A 21,091-nucleotide genomic window follows, 5' to 3' on the forward strand; every position below is an offset into this window, starting at 1 on the left:
GAAGGTCATTGATGAAGCAGCTGAAGATGGTTGGGCCCGGGACACTGCCCTGAGGAACTCCTGCAGCAATGTCCTGGGGCTGAGATGATTGGCCTCCAACAACCACTACCAACTTCCCTTGTTCTAGGTATGACTCCAGCCACTGGAGAAATTTCCCCCTGATTCCCATTGACTTCAATTTTACTAGGGCTCCTTGGTGCCACACTCGGTCAAATGCTGTCTTGATGTCAAGGGCAGTCACTCTCACCTCACCTCTGGAATTCAGCTCTTTTGTCCATGTTTTGACCAAGGCTGTAATGAGGTCTGGAGCCGAGTGGTCCTGGCAGAACCCAAACTGAGCATCGGTGAGCAGGTTATTGGTGAGTAAGTGCCGCTTGATAGCACTGTCAATGACAACTTCCATCACTTTGCTGATGATTGAGAGTAGACTGATGGGACGGTAATTGGCCGGATTGGATTTGTCCTGCTTTTTGTGGACAGGACATACCTGGGCAATTTTCCACATTGTCGGGTAGATGCCAGTGTTATAGCTGTACTGGAACAGCTTGACTAGAGGCGCAGCCTAGTTCTGGAGCACAAGTCTTCAGCACTGCAGCCGGGATGTTGTCAGGACCCATAGCCTTTGCTGTATCCAGTGCACTCAGCCGTTTCTTGATATCACGTGGAGTGAATCAAATTGGCTGAAGTCTGGCTTCTGTGATGGTGGGGATATCGGGAGGAGGCCGAGATGGATCATCCACTCGGCACTTCTGGCTGAAGATGGTTGCAAACGCTTCAGCCTTGTATTTTGCACTCACGTGCTGGACTCCGCCATCATTGAGGATGGGGATGTTCACAGAGCCTTCTCCTCCCGTTAGTTGTTTAATTGTCCACCACCATTCACGACTGGATGTGGCAGGACTGCAGAGCTTTGATCTGATCCGTTGGTTGTGGAATCGCTTAGCTCTGTCTATAGCATGTTGCTTCCGCTGTTTAGCATGCATGTAGTCCTGAGTTGTAGCTTCACCAGGTTGGCACCTCATTTTTAGGTACGCCTGGTGCTGCTCCTGGCATGCTCTTCTACACTCCTCATTGAACCAGGGTTGATCCCCTGGCTTGTTGGTAATGGTAGAAGAGATTTGATAGAGGTATTCAAAATCATGAAGGGTCGAGACAGAGTAGATAGAGGGAAACTGTTTCCACTGGCAGAAGGGTCAAGAACCAGCGGGCATAGATTTAAGGTGATTGGCAAAAGAACTATAGGTGACATGAGTGAAAAGTTTTTTACAAAGCGAGTGGTTAGGATCTGGAATGCACTGCCCGAGGGGGTGGTGGAGGCAGATTCAATCATGGCCTTCAAAAGGGAAGTGGATAAGTACTTGAAAGGAAAAAATTTGCAGGGCTACGGGGATAGGGCGGAGAGTGGGACTAGCTGGATTGCCCTTGCAGAGAGCAGGCATGGACTGAATGGGCCGAATGGCCTCCTTCCGTGCTGTAACTATTCTATGATTGCCGTACTAGCTGATCCTCTGTGGCATTGTTCATGGGTAGTTTGGGGTTTGGAACAGGTCGGTGATTTTTATCTGTAAAGATCGGGCTGCGTTTAACCTGGCCTGCCCCTTTAAGGCTGCGGCCCAGGCATGCCCTTAGGATGGAGGAGAGAGCTGGAGAAGTAGTTTAAATCGGCATGTCCTGTGGTCAGTTGGAGGCTAACTGCTGCAGGGAGTTACTGTAGAGTGGCGGATGCTTATAAGTCTCCGGCTCCTGCCCCTGTCCAATCCATGTCAGAAATACCAGCAGGAAATGGCTGGCTTCCTCTCTTTATATATAAAAAAAATACTTTTGAAACTTTGAAATATGACGGACACAGGCAGGATATTTATTATTTCACATGTCCATTTTTGCAGCGACACAGCTGGAGGGTAAGAAGCCTCTGATACTGGCCGGCATGAAGCTCACAATCCAGGACAACAATAACAAGGTAACCAGCGTACTTAACCCCTCGAGTGCTGAGCAGCCTTTGCCTGAAAATTACTTTGCCTGTAAAGTATAAAACACTGGTTAGGCCACAGCTTGAGTACTGTGTACAGTTCTGGTCACCACATTACAGGAAGGATGTGATTGCACTAGAGAGGCTACAGGGGAGATTTACGAGGATGTTGCCAGGACTGGAGAATTTTAGTAATGAGGAAAGATTGGATCGGCTGGGGTTGTTCTCTTTGGAACAGAGGAGGCTGATGGGTGATTTAATTGAGGTGTACAAAATTATGAGGGGCCTATTTCCCTTAGCGGAGAGGTCAATAACCAGGGGGCATAGATTTAAAGTGATTGGTAGAAGGATTAGAGGGGAGCTGAGGAGAAATGTTTTCACCCAGAGGGTGGTGGGGGTCTGGAACTCACTGCCTGAGAGGGTGGTAGAGGCAGAAACCCCCAACTCATTTAAAAAGTACCTGGATGTGCACCTGAAGAGCCGTGACCCGCAGGGCTACGGACCGAGTGCTGGAAAGTGGGATTAGGCTGGGGGCTCATTTTCAGCCAGCGCGGTCTCGATGGGCCAGATGGCCTCCTTCTGTGCCGTAAATTTTTTGTGATTCTGTGATACACGGGGAGCAGAAGGAGGCCATTCAGTCCCTCAAGCCTGTTCAATTAGTTCCTGGCAGATCTGCAGCTGAACTCCATTTAACCGCCTTTGCTCCATATCCCTTGATACCTTTACCCAACAAAAGTCTGTTGATCTCAGCCTTGAAAGCTTCAGTTGGCACATCATCCATAGCATTTTGTGGGGGGGGCGTGGGGGGGATTCCAGATTTCCACTACTCCCAGTATGGAAGAGTTTCCTGATTTCATTCCCATATGGCCTTGCTCTAATTGTGCCCTCTTGTTCTGAATTTCCCCCCCAGAGGAAATAGTTTCTCTCTCGCTCCCCGATCGAACCCCTTTATCACTTTAAACACCTGGATTGGATCACCCCTCAACCTTCTAAACTCGAGGCGATACAAACCAAAGCTGCTGCATGTTTCTCTTCAAGCATATGGAAGAGGACGGGTGAAGACCAATTGGCCCATCTAGCCTGCCCCTTCTGGACAGGGGGGCAGCCTGCATCCGCGTTAAACCCACTGCCCGCCCACTCTCCTGGGAGAGAGGAAAAAAAAACACTTTCTGATAGAGGTGAACTAAGCTGAACCGAGTTACACATACGGACCGGAGAGTGAAATCGTAGAATGGTTACAGCGCGGGATGAGGCCATTCGGCCCATTGCGCCCGTGCCGGCTCTTTGTAAGAGCAATCCAGTTAGTCCCATACCCTGGCCCTTTCCCCACAGCCCTGCAAATTTTTTCCCTTCAGGTATTTGAAATCTAATGTTCAAGCCCAAGGCCGACTTTCCCGAACGATTTGCCGGAGTTCCCAGTTGATGGATGGATGGATGGTTCAGTAGCTCTGACGCTGGCCTTTCCATCCTGGGCAACCTCCATCCCGGACTGATGGGACGAAAGGTCACCGGGCGTTGGTGTCCGGATGGAAGTGAGCTTGGGCAGTCTGCACCCAGCTCCCAGCGGGCACGGCCTGGGCACAAAATCGCCCTGAGTTTGGCACCAATCCCACTTTCCATCTGGCCTGGCCTGGGAGTGCTCGATACTGACCCTTGCACCCCTGAAATGGAAAGTATTTCGATTATTATCCGGCCCGTGCCCCTCCGCAGTCTGCCTCTGGGCGCTGCTCTTGCACTGTTCCAATCCCGCCCATCACTGCAAAGTCACTACGCCTCCTCCAGCAATTCCTCCTCACAACAACTTGCATTTATATAGCGCCTTTAAAGTAGTAAAACATCCCAAGGCGCTTCACAGGAGCGATTATCAGACAACATTTGAAACCGAGCCACATAGAGATGTTAGTGTTAATTGTGTGAGTTATAGCAATTAGTGTTGATTGTATTCAGGTGGTGGGTTTCACTGCCTGGGGACTCTCTCTTGTATCCTTTTGATAGGAGAGCTTATCTAGGGTGTGGTGTGTGTGTGTGTGTGTGTAAGGGGAATCTCTGCTTGGAAGCAACTAAAGACCAGGCTCTGGTATTCTATTCTTCACCACATGGCTATCCAATTTTAACAGTTAGGACAGGTGACCGAAAGCTCGGTCAAAGAGGTAGGTTTTAAGGAGCGGCTTAAAGGAGGAGAGAGAGGCGGAGAGGTTTAGGGAGGGAATTCCAGAGCTCAGGGCCCAGGCAGCTGAAGACACGGCCGCCAATGGCGGAGCGAAGGAAATCGGGGATGCGCAAGAGGCCGGAATTGGAGGAGAGCTGAGATCTCGGAGGGTTGTTGGGCTGGAGGAGGTTACAGAGTTAGGGAGGGGGCGAGGCCACGGAGGGATTTGAAAACTAAGAAGGGAATTTTAAAGTCGAGGCTGTTCATATGGTTCCCCACCCCCCCCCCCCAAACCCAGGTCCATCTATAGCCCCTCCTCCCCCTCCTCTTCATTTATATGCTGCCCCATGGTGACATCATTGAGTCATTTTAATTTTTTTAAATGACAGATTATACTGTGAATGGAGGCACTGTGGGAGAGCAAAGGGATTTGGGGGTACAGCTTCACAGGGCATTAAAGGCTGTTAAGGCTGCAAAAAGAACTAATGGAATTCTAGATTTTATGGGAACATAGGAACAGGAGTAGGCCATTCAGCCCCTCGTGCCTGCTCCGCCATTTGATAAGATCATGGCTGATCTGTGATCTAACTCCATATACCTGCCTTTGGCCCATATCCCTTAATACCTTTGGTTGCCAAAAAGCTCGCTATCTCAGATTTAAATTTAGCAATTGAGCTCGTATCAATTGCCGTTTGCGGAAGAGAGTTCCAAACTTCTACAACACTTTGTGTGTAGAAATGTTTTCTAATCTCGCTCCTGAAAGGTCTGGCTCTAATTTTTAGACTGTGCCCCCTACCCCTAGAATCCCCAACCAGCGGAAATAGTTTCTCTCTATCCACCCTATCCGTTCCCCTTAATATCTTATAAACTTCGATCAGGTCACCCCTTAACCTTCGAAACTCGAGCGAATACAACCCCAATTTGTGTAATCTCTCCTTGTAACTTAACCCTTGAAGTCCGGGTATCATTCTAGTAAACCTACGCTGCACTCCCTCCAAGGCCAATATGTCCTTCCGAAGGTGCGGTGCCCAGAACTGCTCACAGTACTCCAGGTGCGGTCTAACCACAAAGTATGGAATATAAAAGCCAAGAGATGATAACCTTATAGAAAACCTTAGCAATACCTCAAAGCACTGTGCGCAGTATTGGGCTTCACATTACAGGAAGGATATTGAGACATTAGAGAGGGTACAAGGTAGATTTAACAGGATTCCTGGTGTGAGGAAATACAAAAACACTTGAAAAATTGGGCCGTTTTTCATTAGAACAATGCAGATTATGGGACGAAATGATAGAAATGTTTAAAATTCTGACCGGATGGGACAGGGTAGATGGAAGCAGACGATTCCCAGCAGTTCGAGGGGTCAGGAACGAGGGGACCATAGACACAAGATGAAATGTGAGAGATTTGGAACAGAGGGCAGGAGAAACCTCTTCACACAGAGAGTTTGTGAGGCCGTGGGATTCACTCCCAGGGTTAATGGTTGAGGCAGAAACAATGTCAACATTCGAGATTAGATTGGAGAGGGGGATGAAGGAAAAGGGGATAAAGGGATATGGGACCGGGGGGGGGTGGGGGGAGGTAAATGTGATTCGGATTATTGCTTGCATGGAGGGTAAACATTGACGTGGACCAGTTGGGCCGAACGGCCTGCTTCCGAGTTTTAACTTCTATTTCCATGTGTACACCAGTGACCCCCAGGTTTGCCCCTCTGACCCCACCTTCCAATCATGAACCGCCCTTTCCGGAGGATACGTGACTCCTTCCAAGTTAACGTCTGTGAAATGACAGACATTCTCTTTGGATCTTTACCACCTCGACCTCCCTCAAGCTTAGTCCTGTTTGCCCCACCCCCCCCCCCCCCCGAGCTGAATCACCCCATAGACAACCCCTTCCACTTCTGGAATATTGCCCCTCTTCGCCATTATAAGAAATAGGAGCAGGAGTAGGCATCCGACCCCTCGATCCGCCATTCAACAAGATCATGGCTGATCTTTTACCTTAACCCCATTTTCCTGCACCATTCCCATATCCCTCGATGCCTTTAATATCTAGAAATCTATTGATCTCTGTTTTGAATGTACTCAATGACTGAGCCTCCACAGCCCTCAGGGGCAGAGAATTCCAAAGATTCACCACCCTCTGAGTGAAGAAATTTCTCCTCATCTCAGTCCTAAATGGCCTACCCTTTATTCTTGAGACCGTGACCCCTGGTTCTAGATTCCCCAGCCAGGGGAATCATCCTCCCTGCATCTACCCTGTCGAGCCCTGTAAGAATTTTGTATGTTTCATTGAGATCATCTCTCATTCTTCTAAACTGAATACAGGACTAGTCTACTCAATCTCCTCATATGACAATCCTGCCATCCCAGGAATCAGTCTGGTGAACCTTCGTTGCACTCCCTCTATGGCAAGTATATCCTTTCTTAGATAAGGAGACCAAAATTGTACACAATACTCCAGGTACAATCTCACCAAGGCCCTATATAATTGCAGTAAGATATCTTTACTCCTGTACTCAAATCCTCTTGTAATGTAGGCCGACATACCATTTGCCTTCCTAATTGCTTGCTGCACCTGCATGTTTGCTTTCAGTGACTCATGTACATGGAGCACCCAGGTCCCTTTGAACATCAACATTTCCCAATCTCTCACCATTTTAAAAAATACTCTACATTTCTGTTTTTCCTACCAAAGTGGATAACTTCACATTTTTCCACATTATATTCTATCTACAGTGTTCTTGCTCACTCACTGAGCCTGTCTATATCCCCTTGAAGCCTCTTTGCATCCGTGTTACAACTCACATTCCCACCTAGTTTTGTGTCATCAGCAAACTTGGAAATATTGCATTTGGTGCCCTCGTCCAAATCATTGATACAGATTGTGAATAGCTGGGGCCCAAGCACTGATCCCTGCGGTACCTGGGGTGTGGTGACTGGTGCAAATTAAAGGACCTGCTTGTGAGTGAGGGGCGGTCCAGGTACGTGCAGACTACTGGCTGCGGCATGCAAAGAAAAACTTACTCAAGAAGTTCCTCTCCAAAACAAAGTTGTTGTTTTGGTATTTGGTAGTCACAGTCTGCCAGCCTGAAAAAGACCCGTTCGTTCCTACTCTCTGTTTTGTCTGTTAACCAATTCTCAATCCATGCCAATCCCATGTGCTCTAACTTTGTTCACTAACCTGTGTAGAACTTTATCAAAAGCCTTCTGAAAATCCAAGTACACCACATCCACTGGTTCCCCCTGATCTATTCTACTAGTTACATCCTCAAAAAACTCCAGTAGATTTGTTAAGCATGATTTCCCTTTCATAAACCCATGCTGACTTTGTCCAATCCCGTTAATGCCCTCCAAATGTACTGTTATCAGTACACTTGGAAGGCATTAATGGGATTGGACAAAGTCAGCATGGGTTTATAATAGATTCTAGCATTTTCCCCACTACTGATGTTAGGCTAACTGGTCTGTAGTTCCCTGTTTTTTCTCTTCCCTCTTTTCTTAAATAGAGGGGTTACGTTTTCCACCCTCCAATCTGCAGGTATCTGTAGAATTTTGGAAGATGACGACCAATGCATCCACTATCTCTATAGCCACCTCTTTCAAAACCCTGGGATGCAGATCATCAGGTCCTTGGGATTTATCGATTTTCAGTCCCATTAATTTCTCTAGTACTATTTTTTTACTAATACTAATTTCCTTCAGTTCCTCATTCTCACCAGACCCTTGGTTCTCTAGTATTTCCGGGAGGTTTTTTGTGTCGTCTTCCGTGAAGACAGATACAAAATATTTGTTTAATTTCTCTGCCATTTCCTTATTCCCCATTATAAATTCTCCCGTCTCTGTCTATAAGGGACCCACATGTGCCTTTGCCAGTCTTTTCCTTTTTACATACCTATAGAAGCTTTTACAGTCCATTTTTATGTTTCTCGCTAGTTTACCCTCATTCTATTTTCCCTTTCTTTATCAATTTCTTGGTCTTCCTTTGCTGAATTCTAAAATGCTCCCAATCCTCTGGCTTGCGGCTTTTTTTTGAGGATGTAACTGTTAGACTAGATAAGGGAGAACCAGTGGATGTGGTGTATTTGGATTTTCAGAAGGCCTTTGATAAAGTCCCAAACAAGAGGTTAGTGTGCAAAATTAAAGCACATGGGATTGGTGGTAATATACTGGCATGGATTGAAAATTGGTTAACAGTAGGAATAAATGGGTCTTTTTCGGGGTGGCAGGCGGTGACTAGTGGGGTACCGCAGGGATCAGTGCTTGGGCCCCAGCTATTCACAATATATATCAATGATTTGGATGAGGGAACCAAATGTAATATTTCCAAGTTTGCTGACGACACAAAACTAGGTGGGATCGTGAGTTGTGAGGAGGATGCAAAGAGGCTTCAAGGCGATTTAGACAAGTTGAGTGAGTGGGCAAATACATGGCAGATGCAGTTTAATGCGGATAAATGTGAAGTTATCTACTTCAAAAGGAATAACAGAAAGGCAGAGTATTATTTAAATGGTGATAGATTGGGGAATATTGATGTACAAAGGGACCTGGGTGTCCTTGTACACCAGTCACTGAAAGCAAACATACAGGTGCAGCAAGCAGTTAGGAAGGCAAATGGTATGTTGGCCTTCATTGCAAGAGGATGAGAGTATAGGAGCAAGGATGTCTTACTGCAGTTATACAAGGCCTTGGTGAGACCACACCTGGAGTATTGTGTGCCGTTTTGGTCTCTTCACCTAAGAAAGGATATACTTGCCATAGAGGGAGTGCAACGAAGGTTCACCAGACTGATTCCTGGGATGGCAGGACTGTCGTATGAGGACAGATTGGGTCGACTCGGCCTGAGTTTAGAAGAATGAGAGGGGATCTTATTGAAACATATAAAATTCTGACAGGGCTAGACAGACTGGATGTTTCCCCTGGCTAGGGGGGTCTAGAACGAGGGGTCTCAGTATCAGGATATAGGATAGGACATTTAGGACTGAGATGAGAAATGTCTTCACTCAGAGGGTGGTGAACCTGTGGAATTCTCTACCCACAGAAGGCAGTGGAGGCCAAGTCACTGAATATATTTAAGAAGGAGCTAGATAGATTTCTAGACACAAAAGGCATCAAGGGATATGGGGAGAGAGCGGGAATATGGTATTGAGATAGAGGATCAGCCATGATCATATTGAATGGTGGAGCAGGCTCGAAGGGCCGAATGGCCTACTCCTGCTCCTATTTTCTATGTCTGTTTTTCTGGCAACTTTATATGCTTCTTTCTATGATTTAATACTATCTTTAATTTCTTTTGTTAGCCACGGTTCGACAACTTTTCCTGTTGGGTTTTTGTGCCTTTTAAGGAATATATATTTGTTGCAAATTAAGTATTAGTTCTTTAAATGCTAGCCATTGCCTCTCTACCGTCATACCTTTTAATGTGGTTCCCCAATCAACCACAGCCAACTTGCGCCTCATACCTTCATAGTTTCCTTTCTTTAGATTTAAGACCTTAGTTTTGGATTGAACTTCATCACTTTCAAACTTAATGAAGAATTCTATCATATTATGGTCACTCTTCCCTAAGGGCTCCTTTACAACAAGATTATTAATTAACCCTTTCTCATTGCACAATACTAGATCTAAAATAGCCTGTTCCCTAGTTGTTCCTCAACATACTGATCTGAAAAACCATCTCTTACACATTCCAGGAATTCATCCTCCACAGTATTAGTGCTAATTTGGTTTGCTCAATCTATCTGTAGATTAAAGTCCCCCATGATTACTGTATTACAGGCACTTCTAATTTCCTGCTTTATACCGTGCCCTGCATTACTACTACTGTTTGGCCTATAAACAACTCCAACCAATGTTTTCTGCCCCTTGCTGTTTCTTAGCTCCACCCAAACTGATTCTATATCTTGATCTTCTGAGCCAAGATCCTTTCTCACTCTTGTACTGATCTCATCCTTTATTAACAGCCCTACCCCACCTCCTTTTCCTTTTTGCCTGTCCTTCCTAAATGTCGAATATCCTTGAACATTCAGTTCCCAGCCTTGGTCACCCTGCAGCCACGTCTCCGTAATGGCAATTAGATCATACCCATTTACTGCTATTTGTATGTGTGTGTGTGTATTGCCCCTCCCTCCCTCGCTGCTGCCGAGACCCTCATCCGTGCCACCGTCACCTCAATGCTGGACTTCTCCAATGTGCTCCTTGCCGAACTTTCTATCTCCTGAATTTGGCCAGAACACAGCAGCCCGCCCGCCTCCCTCCCCCAAACAAAGCCCCGCACTCCCCGCCCCCCCGTCATCGCTGTTCTTGCCAAGCTGTTGACTTCCAGTCCCACATTCATAGAATCTTACAGCACAGAAGGAGGCCGTTCGGCCTGTGCCGGCTCTTCGAAAGAGCTGTCCAATTAGACCCTCTACCCAAAGCCCTGCAAATTTTTCTCTTTCAAGTATTTATCTAATTCCCTTTTGAAAGTTACTTTTGAATCTCCTTCCACCGCCCTTTCAGGCAGCCCGTTCCAGATCATCACAACTCGATGCATAAAAACATTTCTCCTCATCTCCCCTCCAGTTCTTTTGCCAATTATCTTAAATCTGTGTCCTTTGCTTACTGACCCTTCTGCCACTGGAAACAGTTTCTCCCTATCTACTCTTATCAAAGCCCTTCATGATTTTGACCACCTCTATCAAATCTCCCCCTAACCTTCTCTGTTCTAAAGAGAACAACCCCAGCTTCTCCAGTCTCTCCACACAACTGAAGCCCCTCATCCAATGGATTGACTGTAAGGCCCTTGATCTTGTGATCTCCTCTCTCCGTGGCCTTGCCCCATCCAGACCCTTGGCGATCTCTCCCAATGGTCCTTTGCTCCTTAGACATCGTCCTCTCTGCTGGCCTTTCCTTCACCCACTATACCCCCTTGTCCCGTAGAACCCCCTCTCCCAAGATCCCTCCGCATTGTTACCTCCCTCGCCCATTTTCAAAGCCTCCTTTCAAGCCCAATGGTTGAGGGGTGAATTTGCCTCCAGTCCCCAACCCCAGTTTCCTCTCCTCCGTTACCACCACCCCCCCCCCCCCCCCGCCCCCCGACTCCCAGTTCGACGTCTCCCTGTCGGAGACCTCGCCCCCTCCGTCGATTGCCGTGACGACCCTCGACGGCTGCAGCATTTGGACGAGTTTTCAAACAAAAATAAGCGACTGCCGTTTCTGTCTCCTCAGGTCAAGAGGATGGTGGCACAGGTCATCAGCGCCATGGCCCATCACGACTACCTGGAGCTGGAGGGAGGGGAGGTGATGGTGGATTTCATCATCCAACAGTGCGCCCTGCCCTGCGAGCCCGGGGTACGAACTTCTCCAAACTCCTGCTGGAAGAACGAAGACCTTGCATCTCTGCAGCGCCTTTCACCATCTCAGGATGTCCCCAAAGCTCTTTACGGCCCTCGAAATACTTTTGAAGTCCAGTCACTGTTGCGATCTAGGGAATCGCAGCAGCCAATTTGCGCAGAGCAAGATCCCACAAACATCAGCGACTGGAGAGGTGGATCCTAAGGGGGAATTCGAGCTCTCCAGGGCGACGGCAGCGTGCGTCCGGGAGACGGGTTTCCCTGCCGTGCGGTCTTGTCACAGGAAGCGCGGCGCTAAGTGGTGAAATTCGTCCCGGAGCTCGGCGGGTATAGAGGGTGCCTGTCGCCAGGCCCCGGGCTCAGGAAGGTCCCAGGAACGATCGCCCGGTCGGTGCTGAGCTGACTGATCTCATGGTGGGGGGGTTGGCTGAAGGGTTCAAAGATTAGCCTCAGCTCTTTTGGGCATGAGATGGGAGTTTGGGGGTAAGCTCACCCAGGGTTCCCCGTCCCCCCAAATCGTTGTCTGGTGAACCCTGCTGGACACGGAGTGAGAACTGCGTCAGGTTCGGCTGTCGTGTGTCCCCCACTCTTTTTTTTTCTCTCTCTCTCTCTGCGGGGTGATGAATCTGTGGGAGTACTTTCTTTTGCAATTGATGCATCGCTCCCAGTGGTTCATTTATTAATCAGAAACCTCCTTGCCTTTTATCCAGACGCCCAAACCCCGCAGCTACGACCCAGACGAGGTTACAGACGAGAACCTGAGGAGCATGTGCGACAACATCCTGAACCTGCTGACCACCACTGTGAAGAAGATGGAGGATGTCAGTAACTCGCTCTGTTACTTTAGTTAATTGTTTTTATAAAACAAAAAGGAAGGACTTACATTTATACAGCACCTTTCACCACCTCAGCATGTCCCAAAGCGCTTTACAGCCAATTGACTACTTTCTTGAACTATAAGTCACTGTTTTAATGTAGGAAACGGGACAGCCAATTTGCGCACAGCAAGATCCCACAAACGGCAAATGCGATAAATTACCAGATAACCTGTTGAAGGATAAATATTGGCCAGGACACCGGAGAGAACTCCCCAGCTCTTCTTCAAAATAATGGCCGTGGGATCTTTTACATCCACCTGAGGCAACAGACAGGGTCTCGGTTTAACTTCTCGTCTGAAAGACGGCACCTCCGACAGTGCGGCACTCCCACAGTACTGCACTGGGAGTGTCAGCCTAGGTTTTGTGCTCAAGTCTCTGGTGTGGGGCTCGAACCCACGACCTTCTGACTCGGAGGCGGGCGTGTTACCCACTAAGTTATGGCTGACACTGTTGGCCAAACCCATCACTGCCGTTGCTCTCCCCACTCCCCGCGCGCTCCGCCACCTACAGAACTTGACAGAGGTCGGTGGACCTTTTGCTCACTCCCCGCTGGACCTTTTCTCACGCAGGTTCTGTGGCCGTTCCTGCTGGAGTTCACGACCCCACCGCAGTACCTGAACGCCCTCGCTCCCGTCTGTCGGAGTCTGGCATACCTGGGATCAAAGAAACAGCAAGCCAACAGCAGAGGGTTCGTGCTCAACTACGAGGAAAGAGGTTCGTGCATCAGAGATTGTCGGAGGACTATATCCACATCAGACGCGGTATCGTCCTGCTCTTCAGTTCTTTCACCCAGATTCTAATTTGTTACCTGTTAATTCTCACAACTGATTCCTTACCTGCCCTGGGAGTGTTTGACGGGACAGTGTAGAGGGAGCTTTACTCTGTATCTAACCCTGTACCTGTCCTGGGAGTGTTTGATGGGACAGTGTAGAGGGAGCTTTACTCTGTATCTAACCCGTGCTGTACCTGCCCTGGGAGTGTTGATGGGACAGTGTAGAGGGAGCTTTACTCTGTATCCAACCTGTGCTGTACCTGCCCCGGGAGTGTTTGATGGGACATGTGTAGAGGGAGCTTTACTCTGTATCTAACCTGTGCTGTACCTGCCCCGGGAGTGTTTGATGGGACAGTGTAGAGGGAGCTTTACTCTGTATCCAACCCGTGCTGTACCTGCCCTGGGAGTGTTTGATGGACAGTGTAGAGGGAGATTTACTCTGTATCTAACCCGTGCTGTACCTGCCCTGGGAGTGTTTGATGGGACAATGTAGAGGGAGCTTTACTCTGTATCTAACCCGTGCTGTACCTGCCCTGGGAGTGTTTGATGGGACAGTGTGGAGGGAGCTTTACTCTGTATCTAACCTGTGCTGTACCTGCCTGGGAGTGTTTGATGGGACAATGTAGAGGGAGCTTTACTCTGTATCTAACCCGTGCTGTACCTGCCCTGGGAGTGTTTGATGGGACAGTGTGGAGGGAGCTTTACTCTGTATCTAACCTGTGCTGTACCTGCCCTGGGAGTGTTTGATGGGACAGTGTAGAGGGAGCTTTACTCTGTATCTAACCCGTGCTGGGTTGGGAACCTGAGCAGGGAGAGAGAGGAAAGCGTAACAGGAAGGGACAGAAGGTATGGAGTAATAGGTAAAGTGTTAAAAAAGGAAAAAGCAGGAACTAAGCGTCACAAAACAGATTTGAAAGTTCTTTATCTGAATGCACGTAGCATTCGTAATAAAATGGACGAGTTAACGGCACAAATAACTACGTATGGGTATGATCTTGTGGCCATTACAGAAACATGGCTGCAGGGTGACAACGACTGGGAATTAAATATGCCAGGGTATTTAACAATCAGGAAGGACAGGCAGGAAGGAAGGGGAGGTGGGGTGGCTATGTTAATAAAGGAAGGAATCACTGTAATACAGAGAAATGATATTGGGACAAAGCATCAAGATAATGAAACAGTTTGGGTGGAGATAAGGAATAATAAGGGGAAAAAAAACATTAGTGGGCGTAGTATATATGCCTCCTAATAGTTGCAACTCTGCTGAAGAAGTATTAATCAGGAGATAGTCGGGCATGTAATAAGGGAACAGCCATAATTATGGGGGATTTTAATTATCATATTAACTGGACAAATCAAATTGGGCAGAGCAGCCTTGAGGACGAGTTCATTGAGTGCATCAGGGATGGATTTCTTGAGCAGTATGTAACTGATCCTACAAGGGGGCAGGCAACCTTGGACCTGGTCCTGTGTAATGAGTCAGGATTAATTAATAATGTCCTAGTTAAGGATCCCCTTGGAACGAGCGACCACAACATGGTTGAATTCCATATCCAATTAGAGGGTGAGAAGGTTGATTCTCAAACAAGCGTACTGAGCTTGAATAAAGGAGACTATGATGGTATGAGAGCGGAATTGATTAAAGTGGACTGGGAAAATAGATTAAAGGGTAAGACGGTACATGAGCAGTGGTGTTCATTTAGGGAGTTATTTTACAACTTTCAAAATAAATATATTCCACTGAGGAAAAAAGGGTGTAAAAGAAATGACAGCCACCCGTGGCTAAGTAAAGAAATCAAGGATAGTATCCGACTAAAAACAAGGACATATAAGGTAGCCAAACTTAGTGGGAGGATAGAAGATTGGGAATTCTTCAAAGACAGCAAAAAGTAACTAAAGGATTGATTAAGAAAGGAAGTTAGATTATGAAAAGAAATTAGCAAAAAATATAAAAACAGATAGCAAGAGTTTCTATAGTTATATAAAAAGAAAAAGGGTGGCTAAGGCAAACATAGGTCCCTTAGAGGATGAGACCGGAAATTAATGGTGGGAAACATGGAGATGGCAAAAATGCTGAACAAATATTTTGTTTCAGTCTTTACAGTAGAGGACACTAAGAATATCCCAACACTGGACAAACAGGGGACTCTCGGGGGGGAGGAGCTAAATACGATTAAAATCACTCAAGAGATGGTACTCAGTAAAATAATGGGACTCAAGGCGGATAAATCCCCTGGACCTGATGGCTTCCATCCTAGGGTCTTGAGGGAAGTGGCAGTAGGGATTGTGGATGCTTTGGTGATAGTTTTCCAAAATTCCTGGACTCAGGAGAGGTCCCGGCAGATTGGAAAACTGCTAATGTAACACCGTTATTTAAAAAGGGTAGTAGGCAGAAGGCTGGAAATTATAGGCCAGTTAGCTTAACATCTGTGGTGGGTAAAATTTTGGAGTCTATTATTAAGTAGACAGTAACGGAACATTTAGATAAGCATAATTTAATAGGACAAAGTCAGCATGGCTTTATGAAGGGGAAGTCATGTCTGACAAATTTGCTTGAGTTCTTCGAGGATATAACGTATAGGGTGGATAAAGGGGAACCAGTGGACGTAGTGTATTTAGACTTCCAGAAGGCATTCGACAAGGTGCCACATAAAAGATTATTACTTAAGATAAAAAATTACGGGATTGGGGGTAATATTCTGGCATGGGTGGAGGATTGGTTATCGAACAGGAAGCAGAGAGTTGGGATAAATGGTTCATTTTCGGACTGGCAACCAGTAACCAGTGGTGTTCCACAGGGGTCGGTGCTGGTCCCCAACTCTTTACAATCTATATTAACGATTTGGAGGAGGGGACCGAGTGCAACATATCAAAATTTGCAGATGATACAAAGATGGGAGGGAAAGTAGAGAGTGAGGAGGACATAAAAAACCTGCAAGGGGATATAGACAGGCTGGGTGAGTGGGCGGAGATTTGGCAGATGCAATATAATATTGGAAAATGTGAGGTTATGCACTTTGGCAGGAAAAATCAGAGAGCAAGTTATTTTCTTAATGGCGAGAGACTGGAAAGTACTGCAGTACAAAGGGATCTGGGGGTCCTAGTGCAAGAAAATCAAAAAGTTAGTATGCAGGTGCAGCAGGTGATCAAGAAAGCCAACGGAATGTTGGCTTTTATTGCTAGGGGGATAGAATATAAAAACAAGGAGGTATTGCTGCAGTTATATAAGGTATTGGTGAGACCGCACCTGGAATACTGCATACAGTTTTGGTCTCCATACTTAAGAAAAGACATACTTGCTCTCGAGGAAGTACAAAGAAGGTTCACTCGGTTAATCCCGGGGATGAGGGGGCGGACATATGAGGAGAGGTTGAGTAGATTGGGACTCTACTCATTGGAGTTCAGAAGAATGAGAGGCGATCTTATTGAAACATATAAGATTGTGAAGGATCTTGATCGGGTGGATGCAGTAAGGATGTTCCCAAAGATGGGTGAAACTAGAACTAGGGGGCATAATCTTAGAATAAGGGGCTGCTCTTTCAAAACTGAGATGAGGAGAAACTTCTTCACTCAGAGGGTGGTAGGTCTGTGGAATTTGCTGCCCCAGGAAGCTGTGGAAGCTACATCATTAGATAAATTTAAAACAGAAATAGACAGTTTCCTAGAAGTAAAGGGAATTAGGGGTTATGGGAGCGGGCAGGAAATTGGACATGAAGCTGAGTTCGGATCGGTCAATGCCCTGTGGGTGGCGGAGAGGGCCCAGGGGCTATGTGGCCGGGTCCTGCTCCGACTTCTTGTGTTCTTTAGATTTGTGGTTGGGATCAGATCAGCCATGATCTTATTGAATGGCGGAGCAGGCTCGAGGGGCCGATTGCCTACTCCTGCTCCAATTTCTTATGTTCTTATGTTCTTACCTGCCCTGGGAGTGTTTGATGGGACGGTGCAGAGGGAGCTTTACTCTGTATCTAACCCGTGCTGTACCTGCCCTGGGAGTGTTTGATGGGACAGTGTGGAGGGAGCTTTACTCTGTATCTAACCCGTGCTGTACCTACCCTGGGGGTGTTTGATGGAGTGGGATTGTGCTCCGTTTCTCAGCATCTCTCCGCGATGAACACGTAAACTTTAGAAACTGATAGTAATGAAACCCCAGGGAAATCTCAGCCTTAAAGTGACAGGCAGGGATCAATGTGCCAACCCGCAGAGTAGCAGAATTGATGCAAAGTGAATGGGAGTCACCTTTTGGGGATTCAGTTGTTCAGTAGCTCTTTGTGGAATAGTTTGTGCTGGGAGTGGAAATAAGGACAAACTTTTTAACGTGAAAAAGTGCAAACCTCCATTTTTATATATTCTTTTTATTCCTTCAACTGTAGATCTCCCCAAACCACAGGCCTTGCTGACCCGGCTGGTGGTGAGTCGACCTCGCTCTTTTCTATAGACAGCCACTGTAAGCTGCTTGTTTCTGTGTTTTCTGCCGATTGTGTCTTGTTCCGGTGTCGGGGTCACCTCCGCAGTCAACTTGGGGAACCCGAGCCCTCCGATAGGGCGGGGTTCGTGGTCGGCTGTGATTCCCCCCATGGTTGAGTGTCTTGCCAGGATCCGGTGTCTCAGCTCACAGGCCAGTCTCCCCCCCCCCCCCCCCCCCCCGGGCGCGCGCTCTCTCTTCCCCGCACCCCCGAGCGCGCTCCCCATCCCCCCCCCCTGGGGTGTGCTCTCGTGTCTCCCCCTCCTCATTTGCGCTCTCACGTCGTGTCGTGTACCCCCCCCCCCCCTCTCGGGCGCTCTCCCCCCCCACCCCCCCCCCTCGGGCGCGCTCTCTCCCCCCCCACCCCCCCCCCCCCTCGGCGCGCTCTCTCCCCCCCCACCCCACCCCCCCCCCTCGGGCGCGCTCTCTCCCCCCCCTCGGGCGCTCTCTCTCCCCCCCCACCCCCCCCCTCGGGCGCGCTCTCTCCCCCCCCCTCGGGCGCGCTCTCTCCCCCCCCCTCGGGCGCTCTCTCTCTCCCCCCCCTCGGGCGCTCTCTCTCTCCCCCCTCGGGCGCTCTCTCTCCCCCCCCTCGGGCGCGCTCTCTCCCCCCCCTCGGGCGCGCTCTCTCCCCCCCTCGGGCGCTCTCTCTCTCCCCCCCTCGGGCGCGCTCTCTCCCCCCCCCTCGGGCGCTCTCTCTCTCCCCCCCCTCGGGGCGCGCTCTCTCTCCCCCCCCTCGGGCGCTCTCTCTCCCCCCCCTCGGGCGCGCTCTCTCTCCCCCCCTCGGGCGCTCTCTCTCCCCCCCCTCGGGCGCGCTCTCTCCCCCCCTCGGGCGCTCTCTCTCTCCCCCCCCTCGGGCGCTCTCTCTCTCCCCCCCCTCGGGCGCTCTCTCTCTCCCCCCCCTCGGGCGCTCTCTCTCCTCTCCCCCCCTCGGGCGCGCTCTCTCTCCCCCCCTCGGGCGCTCTCTCTCTCCCCCCCCTCGGGCGCTCTCTCTCTCCCCCCCCTCGGGCGCTCTCTCTCCCCCCCCCTCGGGCGCTCTCTCTCTCCCCCCCCCTCGGGCGCTCTCTCTCTCCCCCCCTCGGGCGCTCTCTCTCTCCCCCCCTCGGGCGCTCTCTCTCTCCCCCCCCTCGGGCGCTCTCTCTCTCCCCCCCCTCGGGCGCTCTCTCTCTCCCCCCCCTCGGCGCTCTCTCTCTCCCCCCCCTCGGGCGCTCTCTCTCTCCCCCCCCCTCGGGCGCTCTCTCTCTCCCCCCCCTCGGGCGCTCTCTCTCTCCCCCCCTCGGGCGCTCTCTCTCTCCCCCCCCTCGGGCGCTCTCTCTCTCCCCCCCCCTCGGGCGCTCTCTCTCTCCCCCCCTCGGGCGCTCTCTCTCTCCCCCCCTCGGGCGCTCTCTCTCTCCCACCCCCCCTCGGGCGCTCTCTCTCTCCCCCCCCTCGGGCGCTCTCTCTCTCCCCCCCCCTCGGGCGCTCTCTCTCTCCCCCCCTCGGGCGCTCTCTCTCTCCCTCCCCCTCGGGCGCTCTCTCTCTCCCCCCCCTCGGGCGCTCTCTCTCTCCCCCCCCTCGGGCGCTCTCTCTCTCCCCCCCCGTCGGGCGCTCTCTCTCTCCCCCCCTCGGGCGCTCTCTCTCTCCCCCCCCTCGGGCGCTCTCTCTCTCCCCCCCTCGGGCGCGCTCTCTCTCCCCCCCTCGCTCTCTCCCCCCCCCCCCTCGGGCGCGCTCTCTCTCCTCCCACCCCCCCCCCTCGGGCGCGCTCTCTCTCCCCCCCACCCCCCCCCCCCCGGGCGCGCTCCCTCCCCACCCCCCTCGGGGCGCTCTCTCTTCCCCCTCCCCTCGCCCCGAGGAGAGGGCTAGTAGTGTTTTTGCTGAGTGGTGGGTACCGCAGTCTGGGTTGCTCTAATTCTGGTCTCCCCCCTGCCTTTCCCAGGTTGTGTCTTCGTTCCCGTACGGTGCAGGGGCCGAGGTGTCCCTGCGCTGAGGTTGCTGCAAGTCTTGGGTCCCATCATCCACCCCGGAGTGGTGAAAACTTGGGACGAGGAGCTGCCGCCTCTCATTCAGCACTTGGAAGGTACCGAGACTCAGTTCAGCGCTGCGACGCACCGGCATTTAAGAATACAGCACAGAAACAGGCCATTCGGCCCCACAGGTCCATGCTGGTGCTCATGCTCCACACGAGCCTCCTCCCTCCCTACTTCATCTAACCCTATCAACATATCCTTCTATTCCTTTCTCCCTCATGTGTTTATCTAACTTCCCATTAAATATATCTGTTAATCGCCTCAACTATCCTTGTGGAGCGAGTTCCACATTCTCACCACTCTCTGGGTAAAGAAGTTTCTCCCGAATTCCCTATTGGATTTATTAGTGACTATCTTATATTTATGGCCCCTTCTTCTGGTCTCCCCCACAACTGGAAACACCTTCTCCACGTCTACCCTTTCGAACCCTTTCATAATCTTAAAGACCTCGATCAGGTCACCCTCTCAGCCTTCTCTGGTCCAAGACCAGCTCACTCGGCCCGGAGTTGGGAATCGACCTTCCCGGGCAGAAGCAAAACACGGAAAATGCGGGAGGCACACGGCTGGTCAGTCTGGAAAGGGACGGGCCAGCGTTCTGGGTGTAGATCCTCCGTCACTGCTGCGCTGGGAGTGTTAGCCCCGGATGATGTGCTCAAGTCTCTGGAGTGGGACTCGACCCCTCGACCTCCTGACTCCGAGGCGAGGGTGCAGCCCACTGAGCCACGGCTGTCTGTCCTGTGACAATTGTAAACAATTTTACAACGCCAAGTTACAGTCCAACAATTTTATTTGAAATTCACAAGCTTTCGGAGGCTTCCTCCTTCCTCAGGTGAATGTTGTGGAAATGAACTCCTCGAACCCTTCGCATTTATAAATCACAGAACAATACCTGGTGATTACAGAAAGTCTTTCAACTGCCCGTTGCCAAGGCAATCACAGTGTGCAGACAGAGAGGTGTTGCCTACAAGGCCACCGAATATACAAACACCCAAAAAAAAAAAGAGGTAGAAACATCCGGAAGGAAGAGAAAGACAGCAAATGACCCGTTATATTATAAACAGATAACATTTGTTCGCTGGTGGGGTTACGTGTAGCGTGACATGAACCCCCAAGATCCCGGTTGAGGCCGTCCTGTGACAGTTACATAACAGTGACAGCATTTTAAAGCAAGTTCTTGTATTCGAAATGTTGTGAGATGTTCGGGGAAGTTCCGCCCCCCCCCCCTATAAACATCCCCCCCCCCCCAGATCTATCTTCATTCTCGGATGTGGGCATCGTTGACGAGGCCAGCATTTATTGCCCATGCCTAGATGCCCTTGAGGTGGTGGTGGTGAGCTGCCTTCTTGCAGTTTGACACAACCGAGTGACTTGCTGGGCCACTTCAGAGGGCAGTTAAGTGTCACCTGCGTTGGTGTGGGACTGGAGTCACATATCGGCCCAGGCCGGGTAAGGACGGCAGGTTTCCTTCCCCCAGGGGCATTAGTGAACCAGTCGGGTTTTTACGACAATCCGACAGCTTCGTGG

The 21,091-nt window shown here is 50.0% G+C and overlaps 1 protein-coding gene across 1 annotated transcript; it reads left to right on the forward strand.

The window, feature by feature from the left end:
* The first annotated feature begins 1,891 nt into the window (after positions 1–1,891).
* On the forward strand, positions 1,892–19,611 carry LOC137307723 (maestro heat-like repeat-containing protein family member 1). Its single transcript, XM_067976903.1, has 6 exons — positions 1,892–1,960; positions 11,328–11,450; positions 12,163–12,273; positions 12,900–13,044; positions 17,473–17,510; positions 19,477–19,611. The coding sequence occupies exons 1-6, from the start codon at positions 1,928–1,930 to the stop codon at positions 19,525–19,527; spliced, it is 501 nt and encodes a 166-aa protein (XP_067833004.1). The 5' UTR covers positions 1,892–1,927; the 3' UTR covers positions 19,528–19,611.
* Positions 19,612–21,091: the final 1,480 nt, after the last annotated feature.

This window comes from Heptranchias perlo, unplaced genomic scaffold (assembly GCF_035084215.1).
Source record: "Heptranchias perlo isolate sHepPer1 unplaced genomic scaffold, sHepPer1.hap1 HAP1_SCAFFOLD_1098, whole genome shotgun sequence".
In the NCBI taxonomy this organism is placed as follows: Eukaryota; Metazoa; Chordata; class Chondrichthyes; order Hexanchiformes; family Hexanchidae; genus Heptranchias; species Heptranchias perlo.